The sequence below is a fragment of the Microtus oregoni genome, unplaced genomic scaffold, assembly GCF_018167655.1.
Source record: "Microtus oregoni isolate MIOR12 unplaced genomic scaffold, Mior012 000121F_001, whole genome shotgun sequence".
NCBI lineage: Eukaryota > Metazoa > Chordata > Mammalia > Rodentia > Cricetidae > Microtus > Microtus oregoni.
Window position 1 is genome coordinate 267,872 of NW_024544751.1, and position 25,172 is coordinate 293,043.

The following is a 25,172-nucleotide window of genomic DNA, read 5'->3' on the forward strand; positions in this document are numbered from 1 at the left end:
TTTCCTATGTAGTAAGAATTATAGAAAAGAAAAAAGAAAAAAAAGAATTACATTCTTGTGGAGGATAACATTAAGACCTACCCATTCTTGTGGAGGATAACATTGAGACCTACCCATTCTTGCTGTCTATGGTGGCGCCTGCTTTTGAGTCAGAGCATTCAGTAAGTTGAGGCAGTGAGTTCAAAGCCACTGTGGACTACGGAGGGAGACTGTCTCAAAAGCCAAGCAACCCCATGTGGGCCTAGTGTGCAGTGGTTACAAAGAGTGGCTTCCTTAGTAGTTTTACATAGCCTTTTGCTTATATGGGTTGTCCTAAGGGACAGACCTTGGAGACAATTTCCTGGCATGCATGCACGCACGTCTTTAATCTCAGTGCTAACCCCAGTCTAGGCTCCAGACAGGTATGAGTGCCTTTAGGCACTGTGCACACCGACCAGGCTTCACACCGGCTAGGTCATCATATCCACCTGCTCCAAACTACAGAAGAAGAAATACGTGATTGAGGCCCTTTATAGAGCCAAGTTCAAGTTCTCTGTCTGCCTGACGATCCATACCTCAAAGATGCCGAGCTTCAGCCAGTTTGATGCAGATGAACTGAAGACATACTAGCTGAGAAACAGCTCATTCTTGGTGGCTATGAGGTCACCTGTGTCCCCAATCGTGGTGCCCTGGATAAGCGGTGGTCCCACACTCCTGGAGTCTTCTACTGTGCTCGCCCATGCCTCACCAAACTATGCTCAGTGAGAAATCACACATGTAGGTTGGAAGAAAAAAAGAAAAGAAAAGGAAAACCGAAGTAAGTGCTGAAAGCATGTCACCAAATAATGACACAAATGCCAAGAACAGCAGAGGTGACAAGCAGCTTCCAGCACACTGTCACCTCACGGAGGCAGAAGCTGCTCTTTCTGGATATTTTCCCCTTCAATGTGAAGAAATCATTAGTGTTTTTGTCGGCAGTTTCACTATGTGGCTTTTGAAAAAGAAGAAAAGATTTTGATTTCTTTCAGAGTTCACAGTTCTCAGAAGAGCCCTAATTTTGGAAATCATGTAATCAGGGGACATTTTCAAGAACTGAATGTCCTTTTGCAGGTGAAGTCTTTCAACATCCCTGCAGTGTATGGGCATCTTCATCCTTAGCTATGTTGCCAGCAAATCCTGCCACCAAAGTTAGATGGTTTTTCTGTCCTCATGGTCCTCTTAATTACTGTTTTAAAATCGAAGTAGTTCCACCATTTATAATTTCTGTTTTGGAGCAGGGTGGTGGTGGCACACACCTTTAATCCCAGTGTTCAGGAGGCAGAGGTAGGCGGATCTCTGTGAGTTTAAGGCCAAGTTGGTCTCCAGAGTTCCAGGCCAGCCTCACCCACGGAAGGCTTTGTCGTTCCCATAGGTTTGAGGCATCCGGAGATTGAACTATTCATCTCTTCATCTTCAGTGGCTCTCCCTCCTGCCTCCGCACCGAGGAGTTGACAGGGGATGATGAACTTCAGGAGACAAGTTATTTTAGTTACTCAGTTTGGGCTTTGCTCAGCTCGCCCAGCTGCTCTGATTATGGAACCACAAACTGGTCACCTGGGGAGAGGGACTGTCAGCTGAGGAATTGCTTCTATCAGATTGGCCAGCCAGCATGGCTCTAGGACATTTTCTTGACTGACTGACGGATGTGGGAGGGCCACGCCCACTGTGGGAAGTGCCACGCCCACTGTGGGAAGTGCCATCCCGTCACAGGTGGTCCTGGCTTGTGTGAAGCACAAGCCAACCAAGGCTGGGAAACCAGACCAGTAAGCAACGTACCTCATGGTCTCTGCTTCAGTTTCTGCTCCAGGCTCCTGTCTTGGCTTCCTTCAGTGATAAACTGTGATGTGTAAGCCAAATAAACCTGTCCCTCCACATGTGGCTTTTGATCATGATATTTATCACAGCAATAGAGAAGCAGACTAGGGCAGTGAGTGTCTTCATTTACAGTTGGTATCGGTATCTTCCTTTCTCACTGTCTGTTACTCTCCACCTTGGTTTTTGGACAAGATCCTTCAGAGGAACCTGGAAACAACCTAAATGCCCCTCGACTGAAGAATGGATAAGGAAAATGTGGTACATTTACACAATGGAGTACTACACAGCAGAAAAAAATAACGACATCTTGAATTTTGCACACAAATGGATGGAGCTAGAAAACATCATATTGAGTGAGGTAACCCAGACCCTGAAAGACAAATATCATATGTACTCATGCATAAATGGTTTTTAGACATAAAGCAAAGAAAAGCAGCCCACAAATCACAATCCCAGAGAACCTAGACAACAATGAGGACCCTAAGAGAGACTTACATAGATCTAATGTACATGGGAAGTAGAATAAGACAAAATCTCCTGAGTAAATTGGGAGCATGGAGACCTTGGGGGAGGGTTGAAGGGGAGGGGAGAGGTAGGGAGGGGAGCAGAGAAAAATGTAGAGCTCAATAAAAAAAATCCCTCAGTGACCCTAGAAATTCCTTAATGGCAAACATGAGTCCCCATGATCCTCTTGCCTCTGCTTTCTCAGTCACAGCCATGCACAGTTGTGCCTGGCTTTTTACATGGGAGTTGGGGATCCAAACTCAGGTTCCCGTGCTTGCGTGAGCTGTCTCCTCAGTCCCCCAGTACCGTTCTAAGCCCTGGCACTCCGTAGTTTCTTTGCTCTTTAGCTAAGACTAGGTACTGAGGGTGATAACCTTGCCTCCTCCCCTATTCCCGGCCCGGCAGTACTCAGAGTCACTCAAATTGCTGGCACACGTCTAAACCTGAGTGTGAATCTCCTGGGTGTCTGTGTGTAATGCGGAGACTGTTGAATCTATGGCCCAGCATGTGCCAGGTAAGCATGTTGTCACTAATAGCCACCCCTAGACCTGGACTCATGTTTCTTTGTTTTGAAACAAAGTCATGTCAGGCCGCCCAGGCTGGGGCTGAACTTCAGGGCCCCAAGTGAGCCCCCAGCTCCAGCCTTCCGAGTAGCTGGCACTGCAGGGGCATGCTACCACACAGCTCTGAATCCACTCTTTCAATGGTTACGTGTTTATTATAGAAAATAATGGGTTCATTTTGACATTGTCATACATGTATGTATTGCATTTTGGCCATGTCACTCCTGGCTGCCTCTTGTCCCCCTCCCGCTTCTGCCAATCCTCTTACTGTTCCCAACTAATACAAGTCCCCTTTCTACTTCCTTTAATTTTTTCTGTAGAAAAAACCTTTTATTATTATTATTGTGTGTATGTGTATGGTTTGTTAGTGTATATTTGTATGGGCATGTTCATACACTCATGACACTCCATGCATGTGGCGTTCAGAGGACAACTAACTAAAACAGTTCTTTTACTCACTAAGCAATCTCACTGGCTCCCAGAAAAGGCCTTCATGAGAAGAGCGCTGAAGGAATTAGAAGTGGAAGGAGCACAAGCCATTATCTTAAAGGCTCTAGACAACAAGCCTAGAGCCAGCTTTACATTTTGGGGGGATAATTGAAAAATTTCCTCTAAAATCTGGAATGAGTCAATGAGGCCACTTTCTCCACTCACATTCAATATAGTGCCAAAATCTTAGCTAGATCAATAAGACAAGAGAAAAAAATAAGGGGGCCATAAGTAAGAGAAGACAAAATCTATCCTTATTTTTAGTCAACACAATTCTACACATATTTTTTTCTTTTTTGTTTTTTCTTTTCTTTTTTTTTTCTTTTTGGATTTTCGAGATAGGGTTTCTCTGTGGCTGTGGAGCCTGTCTTGGAACTAGCTCTGTAGACCAGGCTGGTCTCGAACTCACAGAGATCCACCTAACTCTGCCTCCCAAGTGCTGGGATTAAAGGCGTGCACCACCATCGCCCGGCTCTTTTTTGTTTTTTCAAGACAGGGGTTCTCTGTGTAGCCCTGGCTGTCCTGGAACTCACTTTGTAGACCAGGCTGGCTTTGAACTCACAGAGATCCACCTGCCGCTGCCTCCCAGAATGCTGGGATTAAAGGCATGCGCCACCACCGCCCAGCCATCCTACACATTTTTTGTATGAAGAAATATAAATTTATTTATTTATTTATTTATGATTTCTGCCTCCTCCCCGCCACCGCCTCCCATTTCCCTCTCCCTCCCCCATCAAGTCCACCTCCCTCATCAACCCGAAGAGCAATCAGGGTTCCCTGCCCTGTGGGAAGTCCAAGGACCACCCACCTCCATCCAGGTCTAGTAAGGTGAGCATCCAAACTGCCTAGGCTCCCCCAAAGCCAGTACATGCAGTAGGATCAAAAACCCATTGCCATTGTTCTTGAGTTCTCAGTAGTCCTCATTGTCCGCTATGTTCAGAGACTCCGGTTTTATCCCATGCTTTTTCAGACCCAGGCCAGCTGGCCTTGGTGAGTTCCCGATAGAACATCCCCATTGTCTCAGTGTGTGGGTACACCCCTCATGGCCCTGAGTTCCTTGCTCATGCTCTTCTCCTTCAGCTCCTGATTTGGACCTTGAGATTTCAGTCCAGTGCTCCAATGTGGGACTCTGTCTGTGTCTCCTTTCATCGCCTGATGAAGGTTAATATTCAGGAGGATGCCTATATGTTTTTCTTTGGGTTCACCTTCTTATTTAGCTTCTCTAGGATCATGAATTATAAGCTCAATGTCCTTTATTTATGGCTAGAAACCAAATATGAGTGAGTACATCCCATGTTCCTCTTTTTGGGTCTGGATTACCTCACTCAGGATAGTGTTTTCTATTTCCATCCATTTGCATGCAAAATTCAAGAAGTCATTTTTTTTTTCTGCTGAGTAGTACTCTAATATGTATATATTCCATACTTTCTTCATCCATTCTTCCATTGAAGGGCATCTAGCTTGTTTCCAGATTCTGGCTATTACAAACAATGCTGCTATGAACATAGTTGAGCATATACTTTTGTTGTATGATAAGGTATCTCTTGGGTATATTCCCAAGAGTGGTATTGCTGGGTCCAGGGGTAGGTTGATCCCGAATTTCCTGAGAAACCGCCACACTTTCCAAAGTGGTTGCACAAGTTTGCATTCCCACCAGCAATGGATGAGTGTACCCCTTTCTCCACAACCTCTCCAGCAAAGGCTATCATTGGTGTTTTTTATTTTAGCCATTCTGACAGGTCTACACATTTTTTAAGTTGAGAATTTCCTTAGGAAAAATCTGCGAGGAATAGTTGCCCCAAGCGACAAAACAAACTGAAAATATCCCGAACCAGCTGGGGATTTGGACTTGTCTCTTCTGAAGAGCGTTTGCTGCCAGCCATGAGGCCACAGCGGAAGTGTTTCAGTCAGGACTTTGCCCGGCGCTACTGCTGCAGGCTGGGAGGAGGACAGAGCCCACCGCAGCACAAAGGCAATGGATGGGAGCTGCAGGGAAATCTCAGAAAGACAGACAGACTGAGCGATGGGGAGGGTCTTACCAGAGTCCCTCCTTTCAGTGTCAGATACCACAAACACATTGACAAGTTGTTCCAGAAACCCTCTCAGAAAAGGAAGCGTGTCTAAAACCGTTTTCAAGGGTCCCCAAGACTTCTCCCCCCCCATGTCACATGTTATCTCAGACCAATATGACAGAGTTCAAAGGCTACTCTTGAAGAAAAGACAAGAAAACATTCTGTTGTTCTTTAACTAGAGAAGGAGCAGAAGAAGGCGGCTACGCTTTCCCGTGTGGCCACATCCTGTGCAGCCACTTCCCAGCCGCACGGCCCACTTCTGTGTGTCTCATCTTTTTCTCTGAATGCGCGGAAAAAGGCACACAGGTTTGGGTGCTGCTGGCCATGAGCACAACAGATTTCTGCCTTTCCCAGCCTAGGTGAATCCCCCAGTACACGGGATCGCCTTGTCTTACCATGGCGATTGCCTGAGGAAAAGCGACTGCTATGATCTTAGACTTTTTAAAAATATTATTATTGTGTACGTGTATGAGTGCATGTGCCCATGTCTCATGGTGTGCACACAGAGCAGTGGTTCTCAGCATGTGGGTCGCGACCCCTTTAAGGTCACATACCAGACATTTACTTTAAGATTCATAACAGTAGCAAAATTACAGTTATGAAGTCGCAATGAGCTAGTTTTGAGGTTAATAATAACTTTCCAACATGAAGCACAGCACTAAAGGGTCGCAGTGTTAGGAAGTTTGAGACCCACTGTTCTGGGGGTCGGAAGACAGCTTTTGGGGGTCGATTGCCTCCTTCTACCTTGTTGAGGCAGGTTTCCCAGTTGATTCTGCCATCCTGCACACTCTATAAAAGCTGTTTCTGCCTCCCTTCTCTTCCTCCACTCTCCCCATATAGGAGTGTTGGGATTACAAACGTGTGCCATTGCATCTGGCTATTAGAAAATTAAATATGTTCTTTGCCAACATCATACACGCATTATAATGCACTCTGATTACTCCCCGCCCCCATCGCCTCCCTTCCACCCCTGTCAATACCCTTCTCTGATTATCCTTTTTCTACATTCATGTCGTCTTGTTTTGCAAGCCACTGAATTTAACAAGGGCCATCTGTGTGAGCATGGGTTTGGAACGGTTTATTCCAGCCAGGTGGACTCAGTAGCGCGTACACAACTGAATACAATATGACTCAGCTTCTTCCAGAATCCTAATAGCTCAGCAGGAAGGCTGCCTCTTGCCAAGGCCAGTTTTGTATAGGCCCAGGACAGGTTACCCCAGCTGCTGAATTCATTATGACAGTGGCTGCCTCTTCCTAGCTCCTGGCTCTTATATTCTTTCCAACTCTTCCGTGCTGTTTCCTGAGGCTTAGAGGGAGCAGGTGTAAATGTCACATTTCAGGTTGAGCCTGCAACTGTCACTTTATTGTCAGCAACTTGGGCAGTCATGAGTTTCTGCCTTCACTGGCCTTCACTGCTGTCAGCCTTCCCCGATTACACAGACGTGTAGAAGGAAGTTTGACAAAATGTCAAGTCAGCTTAACGACAGCCTGAAGTTCCGCTTTCTAAAATGGGTTCCAGGGATGGAACTCAAGTTGCCAGACTTTTGTGGCAAGCACTTTAAGCCAATAAACCATTTGACTAGGCTACAACCCTACACTTGAATAAGGACTCCCCTAGGAATCTCTTGAATCTGATAAACACCTTCAGAAAGAAGCAGGACACACACACACACACAAAAACTCAGTAGTTTTTCTATGCACTTAAAATGAACACACCATAAAAGAAAAAAGAGGGAAAGTCCTACTCACATTAGCTTCAAAACAAAGTAACACAACTGGCAATAAACCTAAGTTGGTGAAAGATGTATAGAATAAAAACTTGAAGACACCAGAGGGAGAAAGGAAGAAGATACCAGAGGTTGGAAAGTTCTCCCATGCTCATGGATAGAATTAATATTGTGAAAAAGGCTATATAAAGTATATATTTGGGTTTTCAAGACATGTTTCCTCTACACAACCCTGGCTGTCATGAAACTTGCTTTGTCGACCAGGCTGGTCTCGAACTCACAGAGATCTGCTTGCCTCTATCTCCTGAGTGCTGGGATTAAAGGCGTGCACCATCACTGCCCAGCTGAAAATGGCTGTTATCCAAAACAATCTCTATAACCAATGATATTCCTATCAGAAACCCTGTGAAATTCCTCACAGAACTAGAAAAAGCAATTTTCAAATTTTAGTAAAAGCATAAAAGACCCCAGACAGGTAATGCAATCCTTGGTGGTCAAAACACTGTTGGAGCTATCATAAGATCTGATCTCAAATCATGTTACAGAATCATAGTACAAAATCAGCATAGGACTGGCATGGAGGCGAACACACAGAGCAGTACTGTTATGAATCACAATGTAATATCTGGTATGTGACTTCCAAAGGGGTCATGACCCATAGGTTGAGAACCACTACCCTAGAGAAAAATAGTTCAAGTTATTGGCATAGGCAGGATTTTCTGAACAGAACTTTAATGGCATAGGAAATAATCTCAAGAACTCACAAATAGGATTAAATGCACAGCACAGAAACCACCGCCAGCACGAAAATGGCCTATAGAATGGGCAAAGGTCTCTGCCACCTGTGCACTACAGGGGTTCAAATCTAGGACATAAAGAGTTGTAGAACTCCCACAAAGCACCCAATCATCCAATCAATAAACAGCCCAATGAACTGAGTAGACAGTCCTCCAAAGAAGGAATATGAATGGCCAATAAATATTTGAAAAACTGTGCAACATCCTTAGCCATCAAGAAAATGCAAATTAAAACTGCTTCGAGATTCTATCTTACCCAGTCAGAATGGCAGTCCTTAGCAAAACAGGGAACAAAAAAATGGTGATGAGGATGTGGGGGAAGAGGAGCCTCTATGTTCGCTTATGGCGGGATGTGAACTTGTTCAGCCACTATGGAAATCACTATGGAAGTTAAAGAGAAAAACCAACTGAACATAGAATCACTTCATGACTCAGCTAGACCACTCTTGGATATAGACCTGAAGGAGCTTAGTTAGCATCCACAAGAGAAACAAAGTGCACATCTATGTTTATCCATAATAGGCAAGAAATGGACCCACCCTGGATGTCCATCACTAGGTGAAAGGATAAAGCTACCTGGTACATATAACAATAAAATTTTCTGCAATGAAAAGAAAAATGAAATCCTAACATGTACAGCAGAATGGATGCAACTCGAAATGCTTATGGTAAACAAAATGAGACAGTCTCAGCAAAACAAATACGTCATGTTTCCTGTCATATGCAGAACACAGATTTAAAACTCACTGTGTGGACCAGGCTCACCTGGCATTCACAGAGATCCATCTGCCTCTGCCTGCTGAGTGTTGGGTTTAAAGGCGTGCGCCACTATGCCTGGCTTTCCTTTTGAAATTTTATAGCTTCTATTTTGAAGTAGCACAAAGATACATAATTTCTGTATGTTGATTTTCTTTCTAGCAAGGGTTGTTAAATATGATTGTCCTAAAATTATATCTCTAGATTTTTTTTTGAGACAGGATTTCTCTGTCTGGAGTCCTGGCTGCTCTGGAACTCTTTTTGTAGACAAGGCTGGTCTACCTCTGTCTCCTGAGTACTGGAATTCAAGGTGTGTGTCACCACTGCCTGGCTATCTAGATTTCTTTTAACACAAACAATCTCTGAGAGCAATTTTGTCTCTTCCATTTTAAATATTATACCGTTATTTCCTTTTCTTTATTTATGTCATTGGAGAGCCCTACCCAATACAATGGTGAATCTATCTGATGATAGTGGACAATCTTGTCTTATTCATGATCAGAAATGAAAAATTCAACATTTCATTGTGGTGTTTATTATGCCTCTTTGTAGCTATGTGATAAAGTATTACACAGTGAAGTCATTCCACTATGTTCTTAGTTTTCTGAGTATATTCAACTTAAATATATATGTTGAATTTCATCAAACACTGCATCATTGAGATGGACATAACCACTAATCTGTTATTTTGAATTGCACCGATAAATTCTGACAATCAATTTTGCATCCCTGTGGTAATACAATTTCATCATGAGTAATCTATGTCTTGATAATTTTTAAAAGGATTTTTATGAGTTACATCAGTCTGCACTTCTGTTTAATGCATTGCTGTTCACTCTTAGTCCGAGGTTATATATAGTAGTTTCATAAAATGAGCTGGGATGTAAAATATCTTTCTGTTTTTGGAATTGAGCTTTCTGCGTGGCTGTGGATAGATAATATAGGGTTTGGCTTGTGTAGGGCGAATCTTTCTGGATTGCTGTTCTCTTTTAGGATTGAACCCTACTTAAGTGAAGGGTACTCCAGGTCTACTTAGCAGAAAGGGCCCTCCAGGTTCATCCCCTTGAAAACAATACTGATGCTGACTGTAGGAAAACTACCTGTTTCTGTGATGCTATTGGGTTTCTGAATATAGAAAGCTCAAAGTTACTCTTATGGTTATATATATATATAATTTATATATATATATATTATATATAATTTATATGTATATAATTTATAAATTATATATATATATAATTTACTTTTTATGTGTTTTATGTGTTTAAGTGTTCTGTCTTCAAGCACACCAGAAGCACATCAGATCCCATTATAGATGGTTGTGAGTCACCATGTAGTTGCTGGGAATTGAACTCAGGATCTTTGGAAGAGCAGGCAATGCTCTTAACCTCTGAGTCATTTCTCTAGCCTCTCTCTCTATTTCTGCATATATATGTGTGTGTGTGTATGAGAGAGAGAATAGGTTTAGCTGACTATATCATTTGTGACAATAGCTCCATTTATTTAGTTCTTTAATGACATAAATCCACAGTTATTAGGTATTGCTGCCTGTTAACCATGCCTCTGTGCCAGATTCCATATGTTCACACCCTCATTTAATCCCCATAAAGAAGATGAGTCAGCTGCCATAAGTGGTGGCGCACGCCTTTAATCCCAGCACTCGGGAGGCAGAGGCAGGCGGATCTCTGTGAGTTCGAGGCCAGCCTGGGCTACAGACAGTTCCAGGACAGGTTCGAAAGCTAAACAGAGAAACCTTGCCCTGAACTCCCCAAAACTGATGAATAAATAAAATATAAAGAAGGTGGCTCAATACCACCAAATTCATGATGTCCGGTTTCAGTAAGTAGCAGATTTAAACTCAATATTTTTGTTCTTTGCTTAATCTTAATGCTTTTGAAGGGTGAGTTCAGAAATGATGATGTATACTATGACTTCCGCTGTAATCTGATACTTTTTAAAAAGTACAACAATCTCTCCCTAACGCTGCTTGATTTACACGCACTGTTGTTCCCTTTAAGGAAGCATCTCCGTAAATGCGACTCTCCGAAGCACCTCACATGCTGTCGCTGTCCGGAGAGTTAGCTGTTCCCCCTGCTTCCTGTCTTGTCCTGAGACACACAAAGTGGCTTGACTGTCCTGGGCCTCACTAAGCACCTACACATTTCCCCTGCCATTTGAGTCCAGGCTGAGGCCCTGGGCACTGATAGTTATTAACGTTTTCTCCCAAAACACTTCAAGAAACTGCCCCCAATCCAAATTCCTTACTGCTTCATGCAAACTCCACACCCTGACAGTGTCACTGAAGACGCACCTGATGGGATTGGGTCTTTCTTTCTCTCACCACAGTGAGGACCCTACAACTCACACCTAATTTCCTTAATAAATGCTTGAGACAGATTATTTGGTGTTGAGTGTTGCTTTCTTTGGAATCTCAACTGGCCCCACTTCCAGATGGTTTGTGGTACCTCCTCATGGGGACAACCTTGCTTGTTGCTATGGGGGTGGTCCTCATGTGGCCTTGGATTGACAGAACAGATTGAAGTCACTGATACAGAAACGTTGCAAGCTTGCCACAACATCATGCTTACTTCCTTTCGCTACAGATTATATGGCCAACGTATTTAAGCTATTTGGGGTAGCTGATGGGGAGACAGTTAAACAGCTGCGTCACAAAAACCACATAAAAAGCTATGATACCCCCCAAAGCCATTTTCCCCTACAAGCTACTAAGGCTGAGAGGCAACAGCCTTAAATCTTTTTTCTTCTACCAAACTATTGATCTGACATTCACCACATCTCACTTAGAGCCTTTCCAGCTGCCTGGTACCCATCTTCCACTCCTGTTTCTATACACAGTGACAGTAGCTTACCTCTCTGAGCCCCATTTGCATTTTACACAACCCGAAAATAGTCCCGCACCAAAAGAAATCTTACTAAGAATCAATCCTGCTTAACAAATGGCAGGGAATTATAAGTAGCAATTGTTTATCCTTCCTATAGAGGTTAAAAATATGTCCTGGTCCTGGTCCTGATGCATGTATGGAGTCTCAGCACTAGAGATCTGAGGTGAGAAGATCACTTGAGTCCATGAGCTTGAGACTAGCCTAGGCGATAAAATGAGACCCCAGTCTTGAAGTAGAAAAAGACAAGATCTCCTGGGTAAGTTGGGAGCATGGGGACCATGGGAGAGGGTTGAAGGGGAGGGGAGAGGCAGGGAGGGAAGCAGAGAAAAATGTAGAGCTCAATAAAAATCAATAAAATAATGAGACCCGCCGGGTAGTGGTGGTGCACGCCTTTAATCCCAGCACTTGGGAGGCAGAGGCAGGCGGATCTCTGTGAGTTCGAGACCAGCCTGGTCTACAAGAGCTAGTTCCAGGACAGGCTCCAAAACCACAGAGAAAACCTGTCTCGAAAAACCAAAAATAAATAAATAAATAAAAATAAAATAATGAGACCCTAATCTCAAAAAAAAAAAGAAAGAAAGAAAACAACCAGAAAAACCAAACCAAACCAAACCAAAACCCCATAAACTTGTCAAAAAGAACTGAAAATCTGTGCTTCAAATGAAGACCAAATGCAGGTTATCTAAGCCAACTTGAAGAGCATGGGTGGTCCCTAGGTTGTAAAACTGGGTGAAAGGGTTAGTGTTCACACAAAAAATAAGAGGAGTTGGGTGGTGGTGGTGGGTACCTTTAATCCCAACACTCGGGAGGTAGAGGCAGAGGCAGAGGCAGACGCAGGCGGATTTCTGTGCGTTCGAGGCCAGCCTGATCTACAGAGTGAGTTCCAGGATAGGTTCCAAAGTTACATAGAGAAACCCTGTCTCAAAAAATGAAACACACAGACACAGACGCACAGACACAGATGTACATAATTCAACAGTGGCTAGCTGTAAATGGAAAGTTCAAGAATCCAGTAGTTGCTCAATCCTTGAGCCTGGATGTCTCAGCAGGTCTTCAGTGTATGCTGGAATCTCAAAGAAGTAGGCTCTAATGCTAGTAGAGGAATGGACTTGCTAGGGAGGTGAGAGCAAGCAAGCCAAGAGCAAAAGCTTCCTTCTTCTTTGCCCTTATATAGATTTTGAGCTGAATTAAAGGTGTGTCCTTCCATCTTAAAGATCTGGATTAGAAATGGGTCTTTTTATTTCAAATTAAATAAAAATTCTTCACAGATGTGTGATGTGGGAGGTCCTTCTGTATATGTGTTGCTTTTATTGATTAATAAATAAAGAAGCTGCCTTGGCCTGTGATAGGGCAGAGTAGAGCTAGGCAGGAGGTGGGTAGCATTTTCTCCAAATGCTGGGAGAAAAAAAGGCAAAGTCAAGGAGAAGCCATGTAGCCCCACCAGAGACAGACGTCGGATGGAACCTTGTTGGTAAGCCACAGCCATGTGGTAAAATATAAAATAACAAAAATGGGTTAATTCTAGCTGTGAAAGTTAGCTAACAATACGCTTAAGTGATTGACCAAACAATGATTTAAATAATATAGTTTCTGTGTAATTATTTCAGGAGTCTGGGCGGCCGGAAAACAAACAAGCAGCCTCCTACAACAAATTGACGGCTCCAATGTGGCCGACTATATCCGAAAAACAAACAAGCAGCCTAACAAAGCAGCCTCCTACAACAAATGTGCCCTCCAGTTTTGGGTTTCAGATCCAGATGAAGTCAAGTTGACAACCAAGAATAGCCATTGCAAGGACATACCCCCTGAGACCTTTGTGTATTTTCTTTATGAAAGTGTTTGCTATGCTTGCAAGAGTTATGCTACAGCTGTAACAGTGGAGCCAGACGAGTTTATCCTACAGTGTGATTTGGGCTGGTTTTGTTCTAAGGGGCTGGGGTCTGAGTAGCTGAGGTTAGTGACATGAGCTTTTCATGCCTATGAGGCTCATGCCTAGTACAAAGGCCAAGCAGTAAGGCTCAGATGAGCTTCCCTTGTTTGCCACACGTCACTGCTGAAGAATGTATGTGTGTCTCTGTGCAGCTCTACTAGGAAAGAGAACTCTGGAAACTTGTCTGACATTCCTGAGCTTCACCCCATGCTTCTTTCCCATTTTCTGGTTCTAATACAGTTCTTTTGACTTTAACAAATAAAACTACAAGCATATCGCCTTCTGTGTCTTATGAATAAGGAACATCAAACTGCAGGGCTGTCTTGTGGATTCCAGACACAGGGCTACTGAACCCTTCGCTCTCTTTATACTTTATCTGGAATCATCCAGTACTTTGTGAGGATTAAGACAGGGGCTCTGGCTTTGTAGTCTGTCCTGGCTTTGAACTACATAGTTAGACCTCAAACTCAGAATTCTCTTGCTTCAGTGATAGAATCTCAGGCATCCAACATCACACCAAACTTTTTCTATTTTTATGATTAGTTTTGGACTACTTTTAAATATCAGGTCTCAACAGATACAGTGCCTACTTCGGTGGAATCTCCTCTTATATAGACAGGCTGATGAAGAAAGTAGGCGTTCAGTAAAGCCTTTTGAAAAAACAGAGTACTGCCAACCTGGTTATTTTAGTTCTTAAGTACGATTCATAGGCGTTACTTACCATATACCAACAAGGTCCAGAATGCAAGCACAGTGGGCAGCAGACGCGGATCTCTACAGTAGATCTTCCTCATCAGGCTCTTCTAGCTGCATCCTTCCTGCTTCTTTTTTTTTTCGAGACAGGGTTTCTCTGTAGCTTTGGAGCCTCTCCTGGAACTAGCGTTTGTAGACTAGGCTGACCTCGAACTCACAGAGATCCGCCTGTCTCTGCCTCCCGAGTGCTGGAATTAAAGGTGTGAGCCACCACCGCCCGGCTCCTTCCTGTTTCCTGACTCCTTCATTCACTGGCAATGTCTCCAGGTCGGTCTCTGTCTCTCTATGCCTCTGTCTCTTTGTGTGCACCTGTCCCTCTCTGCATCTGCACCCCCCCCCCCCGTGTGTGTATTCACTTTTTCCACTCCAATTATCCTTGGTTATGTATCTGTCTGCCCCACCAGATCTATCAAAAACTCAATCAGGTAGTGACTCCAATTGCAGCTGCTGTACCAGATGTGGTGTCCTTACCTGAGCAGATTAACACATGTCCTGGTACACGGTATGCAGCTATTGATCCAGCAAATGCCTGTTTCTCAGTTACCTGTCCAGAAGGACCACCAGAAGCTCTGCATCACTCTGAAGATATTATAATGTCTATGTTCATTAAACCTCTTCTCATTAAACAGTGTAAGTTCCCCCATTCTACTATTCACATTTTGTGGGTGAGACTGGCAAGGATCAGTGAAGACAAGGGCTTTATTCAAGTTCACATCACTAGTACCTGATACAGCCAACTTGAAACCTAGGTTTCTTGGAACACTTGTGTGCTTTTCCTCATAACCATTTGCATTTTTTTTTGTATTTTAACAATGAGCTTAGAAGGCTGGTCTTAGTGACACATGCCTCTAAATCCTCTTTTTCTTGCTTCCTTCTAACCTTTAATCTGGAAAGTTCTGAAACTCTTTGGGTATCAAGTAAATGCACATTTTTTTTTTAATCTCTGAGTCTTTAGATCATAGCACCACGACTGTTGCTTGGGCTCTTAGCAAGAATTTAGTAAGTGAATAATTCCCTCCAACTTTGATCAAAACCTGCCCTCAGAAAGAATTTAAATATAAATCGAGAGAGAGAGAGACAGACAGGCAGACAGACAGACACAGAGAGAGAAACAGAGAGAGACAGAGAGAGAGAGAGAGAGAGAGAGAGAGAGAGAGAGAGAGAGAGAGAGAGAGAGAACATGCCCATATGTTCAGGTCAGCCTCAGGTGTCATTTCTCAGGACCCACCCACTTTGTTATTTGAGATAGTCTCCTGCTAGAACCTATGAATCACCAATTAAGCTAGACAGACTGGCCAAGAAGCCCCGGGGCTCCTCCTTTTTCTGCCCTTCCAGTGCAGGGATCGCCCATGTGCCAGCATGCCCAACCATCTGTGTAGTCACTCAGGTGTTCATGTTTGTATGGCAAGCACGTTATGGACTGAGGTATCTCCCTAGTTTTCTAAAAGCAATTTTTCTTCTTAGGAATATACCAGATGTATTGAGTATTGATGTGGTGGACCTGACCATGTGACTTTTTATAACCTGGACTGTTTTGTGGGAGGAAGAACCTCGGACTGGAAAAGCACTCCCAAGCTCAAAGCCTAAGGAGCTGTTCTGTGGGAGCTTGGAAGATAAGAATGCTCAGAGAAAAGCAGACAATGAAAACCCGGCTTGCGAAATTTCAGAGGGAAGCAAAGACTCTCTCAGGACCATTTGTGTCATATCTGAATTAAGCATCTGTGGAAATAAAATCTTTGCTTTTCTGGGACAATGGAAGCAGGTTAACTGGAGTTGGAAAAAAATCATGTGTGACTAATATGGACCAGCATCACTGGGGTAAAATCTTTTGGGAAATATTTCCTCAGGGACAGCATCCACAAGCTGTGTTCTTGGGTCAGGGCCAGCAAGACTGTATCTCAAGCTGGTAGTATAACTTGGCAAACAGTGTATGGGAGTCTCCTACATGGTGCTGGCTTTGAAGGTATGAAGGTGTTGTGAAGAGAATCTGAGGGCTTGGCACTGTGTGGTAGGTTCAGTGTCTCCCTGAAGCGTGGCCAGGAGAGGCACTGATGAAGATGCGGCTTTAGTTGCCATAGAAACCCCAGGATTAAAGCAGCCATGGGGACAATCTGAAGCTCGGCACCATGTAATTGGGTTGGCCTATAGAGAAGCCAGGAGGTCATTGGTGAAGGTGGGCCAGCAGTTGCAGTGCAGATACCAGCTTACTGGCGACACCATGGCTACGGGACACCACCAGGACAGTGACAATTGTGGAGTGGAACCGACTTGAGCTTACCAGACAAGCTGTGTGTGACGTTGGACACTGAGCTATTTATATTGTTGGATTTTGTTTTTTACCTTGATCTGATTTATAACTATGTTCTGGTTCTTTCCTCTTAAAACAAGAAAACATAACTTGCTTTTGAATTTACAGGAACCCACAGTTAAGAGTCTTTGGACTTTTACAGAGACATTGGACTTTTAGAGTATTGAAAATTTTAAAGACTGGATTTTTAAAAGTTGAACTGTAGGGTTGGAGAGATGGTTCAGCGGTAAGGAGCACTGCACCTTCCAGAGGTCCTAATTTCAATTCCCAGCAACCACATGGTGGGCTCACAATCTGATGCCTTCTTCTGGTCTGCAAGCATACATGCGGACAAAGCACCTGTACACAGAAAAGATAAATCTTCAAAAAATAAAGTTCAACTGTATTTTGTATTGTGATATTAATATGAGATCCTGATGAGAAGGAAAGGCCATGGCTTAATAGGAATATTAGTGTGTCAAGATGACAGGGAGTGACGTGTTCAGGTTAATTTTTGCATTGACTTGATACATCTGGAAAGAGGGAGTCTCAATCAAAGAGTTGCCTCGATTGTGTTGGATTCTAGGGTATTTTCTTGACTGATAATTGATGCAGGAGGGGGTCCAGCCCACTGTGGGTGATGCCAACCCTGGGCAGGTGGTCCTCAGTTGTATCAAAAATGCAAGCTAAGCAAACCATGAGGAGTAAGCCAGTAAGCCGCATCCCTCCATGACCCCCTGCCTCCAGGTTCATGCCTTGAACGCCTGTCCTGATTTCCTATCGTAATGGACTATAAGCTGCAAGGTGAAGTAAACTCTTTTCTCCCCAAGTTTCTTTACCATAGCACTAGCAATTAAAGTAGGGCAGAAATGCAAAAGGAAACATAGGTCCTAAAATTAATGTATTGTGGAGTCCTTAAAATGTTTCTTGAAATAGGCATCCTCCTGAATATTAACCTTCATCAGGCGATGAAAGGAGACACAGAGACCCACATGGGAGCACTGGACTGAAATCTCAAGGTCCAAATCAGGAGCAGAAGGAGAGAGAGCACGAGCAAGGAACTCAGGACGGCGAGGGGTGCACCCACACACTGAGACAATGGGGATGTTCTATCGGGAACTCACCAAGGCCAGCTGGCCTGGGTCTGAAAAAGCCTGGGATAAAACCGGAGTCTCTGAACATAGCAGACAATGAGGACTACTGAGAACTCAAGAACAATGACACTGGGTTTTGATCCTACTGCACGTACTGGCTTTGTGGGAGCCTACGCAGTTTGGATGCTCACCTTACTAGACCTGGATGGAGGTGGGTGGTCCTTGGACTTCCCACAGGGCAGGGAACCCTGATTGCTCTTTGGGCTGATGATGGAGGGGGACTTGATCGGGGGAGGGGGACTTGATCGGGGGCGAGGGGGAGGGAAATGGGAGGCAGTGGCGGGGAGGAGGCAGAAATCTTTAATAAATAAATAAATTAAAAAAAATAAATAAAGGGGGAACATGGCCGCTTCCGGTCCCGCATTGTGGCTGGTGCTAGGCTGACCGCGGCCGAGGCCCTGTGCGCTCCTCCCTGTGCATCTCTCGCCCGCGGCCGCAGAGGGTGCGGCGGCCTCCTGTTCTCGCGCCATGGAGAAGAGCTCGAGCTGCGAGAGTCTCGGCGCGCGGCCCCCGGCGGCACGGCCACCCAGTGAGGACTCACTGTCCAGTGCTTCTACTTCTCATTCAGAGAACTCGGTGCATACGAAGTCAGCTTCTGCTATATCTTCAGATTCCATTTCAACTTCTGCAGACAACTTTTCTCCTGATTTGAGGCCAAAGATGTGACTTACATATGTCCCTTCACTGGTGCCGTACGAGGAACGCTGACTGTCACAAATTACAGATTATATTTTAAGAGCATGGAACGGGACCCCCCTTTTGTTCTAGATGCTTCTCTTGGAGTGATAAGTAGAGTAGAAAAAATTGGTGGTGCATCTAGCCGAGGTGAAAACTCTTATGGCCTGGAGACTGTGTGCAAGGATATCAGGAATTTACGATTTGCTCATAAACCAGAGGGGCGAACAAGAAGATCCATATTTGAGAATCTAATGAAATATGCATTTCCTGTATCTAATGGCTTGCCTCTTTTTGCTTTTGAGTATAAAGAAGTATTTCCTGAAAATGGGTGGAAACTGTATGACCCCCTTCTAGAGTATAGAAGGCAGGGGATTCCAAACGAAAGCTGGAGAATAACAAAGATAAATGAACGCTATGAAGTTTGTGACACATATCCTGCCCTCTTGGTTGTGCCAGCAAACATTCCTGATGAGGAGCTAAAGAGAGTGGCATCTTTCAGGTCACGGGGTCGAATCCCAGTTTTATCCTGGATTCATCCTGAAAGTCAAGCCACAGTCACTCGCTGCAGCCAACCCATGGTGGGGGTGAGCGGGAAGCGCAGCAGAGAGGACGAAAAATACCTTCAGGCCATCATGGACTCCAACGCCCAGTCGCACAAAATATTTATATTTGATGCTCGGCCAAGTGTCAATGCTGTTGCCAATAAGGCAAAGGGAGGAGGTTATGAAAGTGAAGATGCCTATCAAAATGCAGAACTCGTTTTTCTGGATATTCACAATATTCATGTTATGCGAGAGTCATTACGGAAGCTTAAGGAAACTCACTGGTTGTCTAATTTGGAATCTACGCACTGGCTGGAACACATTAAGCTCATCCTTGCTGGCGCTCTTAGGATTGCTGACAAGGTGGAGTCAGGGAAGACGTCTGTGGTGGTGCACTGCAGTGATGGCTGGGATCGCACAGCTCAGCTCACTTCCTTGGCCATGCTCATGTTGGACGGATACTATCGAACCATCCGAGGATTTGAGGTCCTCGTAGAGAAAGAGTGGCTAAGCTTTGGACATCGATTCCAACTGAGAGTTGGCCATGGAGATAAGAACCATGCAGACGCAGACAGATCCCCTGTCTTCCTTCAATTTATCGACTGTGTCTGGCAGATGACAAGACAGTTCCCTACTGCGTTTGAATTCAACGAGTATTTCCTCGTTACTATCCTGGACCACTTGTACAGCTGTTTATTTGGGACCTTCCTCTGTAACAGTGAACAGCAGAGGGGGAAAGAGAATCTTCCTAAGAGGACAGTGTCACTGTGGTCCTACATAAACAGCCAGCTGGAAGATTTCACTAATCCTCTTTATGGAAGCTACTCCAACCATGTCCTTTACCCAGTAGCCAGCATGCGCCACCTAGAACTCTGGGTAGGCTATTACATAAGGTGGAACCCCCGGATGAAACCACAGGAACCTATCCACAACAGATACAAAGAACTTCTTGCCAAAAGAGCAGAGCTTCAGAGAAAAGTAGAGGAACTTCAGAGAGAAATTTCCAACCGCTCAACCTCTTCTTCAGAGAGAGCCAGCTCTCCTGCACAGTGTGTGACTCCTGTCCAAACTGTTGTATGAAAGGACTATTGTCAGGGGCATCGTTGCCAGGAATTTGACATTACAGCACCTTAGCAGGCTTAGGGTAGAAAGCCTTCTGTGTTTTAAATCCATCTATGGGAGAAACCTTCAGATGCCGTATTTATTTCAAGTCTCTCTTAGATGAGTTTAGAAACGTCCGCTGCAGGTGACAATGGAAATTATTTCATTTGTAATTAAGGTATGACACTAATCTTAAGCCACCCAAAGAATACCAAAGTACTGGAATTTTGTATCCATGCATGGGAACAAATTTTTAATTCAAAAATGTCTTAAAAAACTGAGTACCTGGCAAGATCTCTAGGCGGCAGAAAAGCAAGAGCAGCTGTTCTTATACCCAAGAGCATATGTGCTGGGCCTTGTTGGACATGTCAGATCAAAATCACCCTTCTCAAATTTCCTAATTTTTGTGGTATTTAATAAAGAAATTATTATGGCATATCAGTAAAAAAAATAAAAAATGTTTCTTGAAATAATTTATTATACACACGATACTTCCTCTCTTCTATTTGGGCCTCCATCAGCATTCAGTCCTCATGGCTAACGAGCCAAAATAGAAGCCACTGAATCTGTCTGCAAAAGAAATTGGGAAAATGGACAAACAAGATATAAAAAGGTGAGAATTGACTAGCTGCTCATTTAGGAGGGCTGCGGAAGTTCAGAGGCATCTTAATTACAAGAGGTGTTTGGAAAGCATGTTGTTCCTGCTGTAGCTGATGGTGGGACCTGGGGGAATGGGACCAATAGATGAGGCAGACTAAAGTTTCTCACAATAGCCAGCTTTCCTCAGAGCCTCAGACGTCTGTACTCTGAGGGTAGGAAGAGTCACCTGAGTAAAGCGCACAATCTCAAGGACAAGCTGCACAAGGCAAACCCACGTTTTCCACAGAGGCGCATGAGCAACAACAGCTGGAATAAACTCACTCCCTCTCTGCCACACCTGGGAGGGCCACAACGGCGCATTCCAAGAACAGTTTGTGTGTTTGAAGAAACAGGCCACACGACTCTCGTTTTCTTGGAGTTTTCTCATGAGCACTCAGCGTTCTCATATGACTCCACTCTTGGACTCTGTTCCGACAGCATGCTTCTAAAGAAATCATTGTAGGGCCGGGCGGTGGTGGCGCACGCCTGTAATCCCAGCACTCGGGAGGCAGAGGCAGGCGGATCTCTGTGAGTTCGAGACCAGCCTGGTCTACAAGAGCTAGTTCCAGGACAGGCTCCAAAACCACAGAGAAACCTTGTCTCGAAAAAAACCAAAAAAAAAAAAAAAAGAAAATAAAGAAAAAAAAAGAAATCATTGTAGTTTTACATGTAAATTCCAGTGTTTCTGAGAAGAAAATTCAGGAAATTATGTACTCTTTGGGACTATCTACTTCATGGAATTTTTTTTTTAAATATTTATTTATTTATTATGTATACAATAGTCTATCTGTATGTATGTCTGCAGGCCAGAAGAGGGCACCAGACCTCATTACAGATGGTTGTGAGCCACCATGTGGTTGCTGGGAATTGAACTCAGAGCCTTTGGAAGAGCAGGCAATGCTCTTAACCACTGAGCCATCTCTCCAGCCCCTACTTCATGGAATTTTTACCATTTGCAAATGGAACCTTATACTCATCAGCAGTCATGAGTTATTACTCCTCAACCATAGTGGATCTATTTTCTTTATGTGTTTAATTTACTCTGAGTATTTCAAATAAGCAGAATAAAACATTTTATGGCTTTTTGTATCTGGCATCTTCCACTTTGTATACAGGTTTCCTTCCATCCTTTCTCCCTCCCTCCCTCCCTCCCTCCCTCCCTCCCTCCCTCCCTCCCTCCTTCCCTCCCTCCCTTCCTTCCTTCCTAGTTTTGTTTTTTTTTTGAGCAGGGCCATGAAATGTAGTTAAGATTGACAGTGAATTCACTATGTTAGGTGAGTATGGACTTGAACTTGCCATTCTCCTGCCTCAGTTTCCCAAGTGCTGGGAATACACATGGTCCTCACTGTGCCCAGTTTTGTACAATTCTTTCATATTTTAGCTATGTTGTATCATATATTAGTACTTGATCCTTTATTGCAATTGAAAAATATCCCATTACATTGCAATTTTATGCCAACATTTTCTTTTTATCTTTCATTTGGTCGATCATAATTATACACATTTATGGAGTACTATGTGGTGCTTTAGTCTGTGGATGCAATATAAAATGGTTAAATCAATCTAACATAATCATTAAATTGTGCTTAGATCATAATTGCCAATGATTTAGCATTTACTTTCCTATCTCTTTTACGATGAGTAAATTTGAAATGTGCTTAGTCTATTTGGAAATATATAAGGCATTACACTGACTGTAGTCAGTAATGTATTTCTCTTTTTCTAGAACTTTGTACTCTTGGTCAACGACTTCCCATGCCCTCTTCTTTTTTAATTATAGCTATCCTAGTGGATGTTAAGCAGTATCTCATTTGTGGTTGTGTGCATGTGAGCTTGTGTGTGCATGTGTGTCCATGTGGCTGTGTACATATGCATTAATGTTGTTGTGCATGTATGTGTGGGTGTGCATATGCGTGGTGCTGCATGGATGTGTACATGTATGTATGTGATGTGCATGTTTGGTTGCATGTGTATGTGCTTGTGTGTGTGTGCTTGTGTGTATATGTGCCTGTGTTATTGTGTGTATAAGTATGTGCGTGTGTGTGCATGTATGTGTGCATACGTGTGTGTATATGTGTATGTGCGTGTATGTGTGCATGTTTGTATATGTGTCTCTGTGTATGTTTATGTGCATGTACGTATGGTTGTGTATGTGAGTATATGTAGTTGTGTGTGTATGTGTGGTTGTATGTGTGTGCCTGTGTGTAAGTGTGTGCCTATGTGTATGTGCATATGTGTATGTGTGTTTGCTAAAGATAAAGAGCAGGACCTTGAACATAATTGTCAAGCCACCTATTTCTGAGCTAAATGTTCAGCTCATTTTGGCTCTGGTTTACATTTCTTCAATGACTAATAATGCCAAATACTTTTTGATGTGCTTGTTGTAGACCTTTTTTTGGAGAAACATTTAGCCATGTCCTCGGTTCCCATCACCTCTGTTGCAACCTGTCTGGCATCTATACTATCCCCATGCTGCATGACTTAGGAATTCCCAGCTGGCTCAGAATTACTAGGGCTTTGCATCGGTCACTGACAACCTCTCTATTTCTTGTCCCACTTTTAAACTCAAGAATGATTAGAAAAGAACAAATCCGTTGACCTGGCCAATCACATAGGATGCCTGGTTTTGTGTAGCTGCCTTCAATTTCTGTAGACCAATGGCCTCTAATCAGGACAAACTTGAAAGCATCCCCTCTCCCCCACTATAAAGCTCTCCTATCCCCTGCCTGGCATTATCTGCTAAATGCAAGTGATGGTGTCCGTCTCCCTTGCAACACATAGCAAATTCTGAACAAAGAGCCTGCTTGTTCTCATTTGGGTGGGTTTTGTTCATTTTCTCAGTGGATTGCTAGATAAAATACTTCTCATTTATTAAATACAAATTTTAGATAAACAAGTAATTTGTTAGCAGGGCTGTATCCCAACTGTTGTATGATTAATATTTGCTTAACTGGAGCCCTGTGCACTCGTAAAGCTGTAGGCCAACACAGATCCGCAGACAGAGGGGTGGTGGCTTTTCTAACACCAGAGAACTGGATGATTCGGCTCAGCTGAGCCCTCTGGCTTGCCGAGTGCCGAGGAAAGGGCACTGTTGCTTTGTTGTGCTGTATTCTTGTAGCAGGCTAGAGATTATCCTCTGATCAACATGCTTTCATTTACCTTTATTAGGCTGCGGGACTTTCAAATTATTGTTTGGGTTTTAGCTGCAGACAATACAAGGCATTTCATTCTAAAAGCCCTTCGCTCCTTGCAAGTTAATTAAAGGCACTTCTATGGTCTCTGCTGCCAGTTTCCTCTGCTCTTCATTCGAGTAATGTTAATTTAGTCCCCAGGGCCTCTGGAGATTCATGCAGGCTTCAATTCTGATTTATTTTTGTCTTGACCAGATGGCTCCAGTTTCCTGTGATTGCACCAATGTCTTTTGGATTATCCTGTTTATCTTTCCCAGTACTCAAGGTTAGGGTTGATTCTTATGAGCCATGTTTGCCATCAATATAAGCCATTTACCTCCACTGCTGCTTGGACATCAAAACCAGAGCTATTAAATGTGATATATGGTTTTCTAAACTCTGACAGAAAGTGGTAGAAGGTTGGTTTGTTTTTCCACATTTCAGAAGCTGCAGTCACTGGAAAGGCAGTACTGAACATAGAGGAAGGGTTCCGGTTAGCCCTCACTGGGTCGATCTCTGCATTTTCAGGAGTAGTCATGAAGACCACAAACAGAATATCTCTAATAAAGTTAATAAACATACAAAGGAACATATGATGTTTGAAGAAACAATACTTCAAAACCAGCAAAAGCGGTGCCTCACTGTGAGATTTTGGATTAGAGTCACACAGAGGGAACACTCAGTTCTTGTTAAAACAGCACCTTCATGTTCTGACACAATGAACACTCTGGTAGCCATCCAGGCTAAAGTGTAATACTCTCTGGGCAGGGGTTTTGAAGCCTTGGACAATGTGCTGGAAGACACACTCTAGAGAGGGCTATGATATTCGGACTTAGGCATCTAGGGGAGAGGGAGGTCCTCTTGGTCCCCTTGATTCCCATATGTGCTCTTTTGGCTGGATTTAGAGAGCAAATTACCACAAGCATGGGCAGTAAGAGGAAAGCAGGACGTGGACCTGCGACCTCTACACAAGCGCAGTTCAAAGAAATGAGCCAAGTCCAACGCATGTGTTTTTTGACAAAGAACAACAGTTTTGAAGAAATGAGAGGATGAGGGCATCTCTGGACTAGGGTAGTCCATTCTAGGGCTGTCCAGGCTCTAGTGACTAGGGTAGATGGGAAAGTGTGAGGGCTAGTGGAAGATAGGGGAGGCACCAATGAGATTTTTTTATTTAGGTGCATTATGGCCCAAATTGCACATCTTGGTGTCTAAGGCTATTTTCTCACCTTAATAGGGATGACTCTCTTTTGGAATTAGTCTGTACGGCTTCCTGT

At 43.7% G+C, this 25,172-nt stretch overlaps 1 protein-coding gene and 1 non-coding gene across 2 annotated transcripts; both read left to right on the forward strand.

Moving 5' to 3' along the window:
• The first annotated feature begins 206 nt into the window (after positions 1–206).
• On the forward strand, positions 207–338 carry LOC121444357. Its single transcript, XR_005973782.1, has one exon. It is a non-coding gene; the product is annotated as a small nucleolar RNA SNORA70 (small nucleolar RNA).
• Positions 339–18,109: 17,771 nt separating this feature from the next.
• On the forward strand, positions 18,110–20,521 carry LOC121444339 (myotubularin-related protein 2-like). The gene is given in 2 exon segments (XM_041646156.1): positions 18,110–18,420; positions 18,423–20,521. Coding segments are annotated over 2 exon segments (1,830 nt in total). The 5' UTR covers positions 18,110–18,236; the 3' UTR covers positions 20,069–20,521.
• Positions 20,522–25,172: the final 4,651 nt, after the last annotated feature.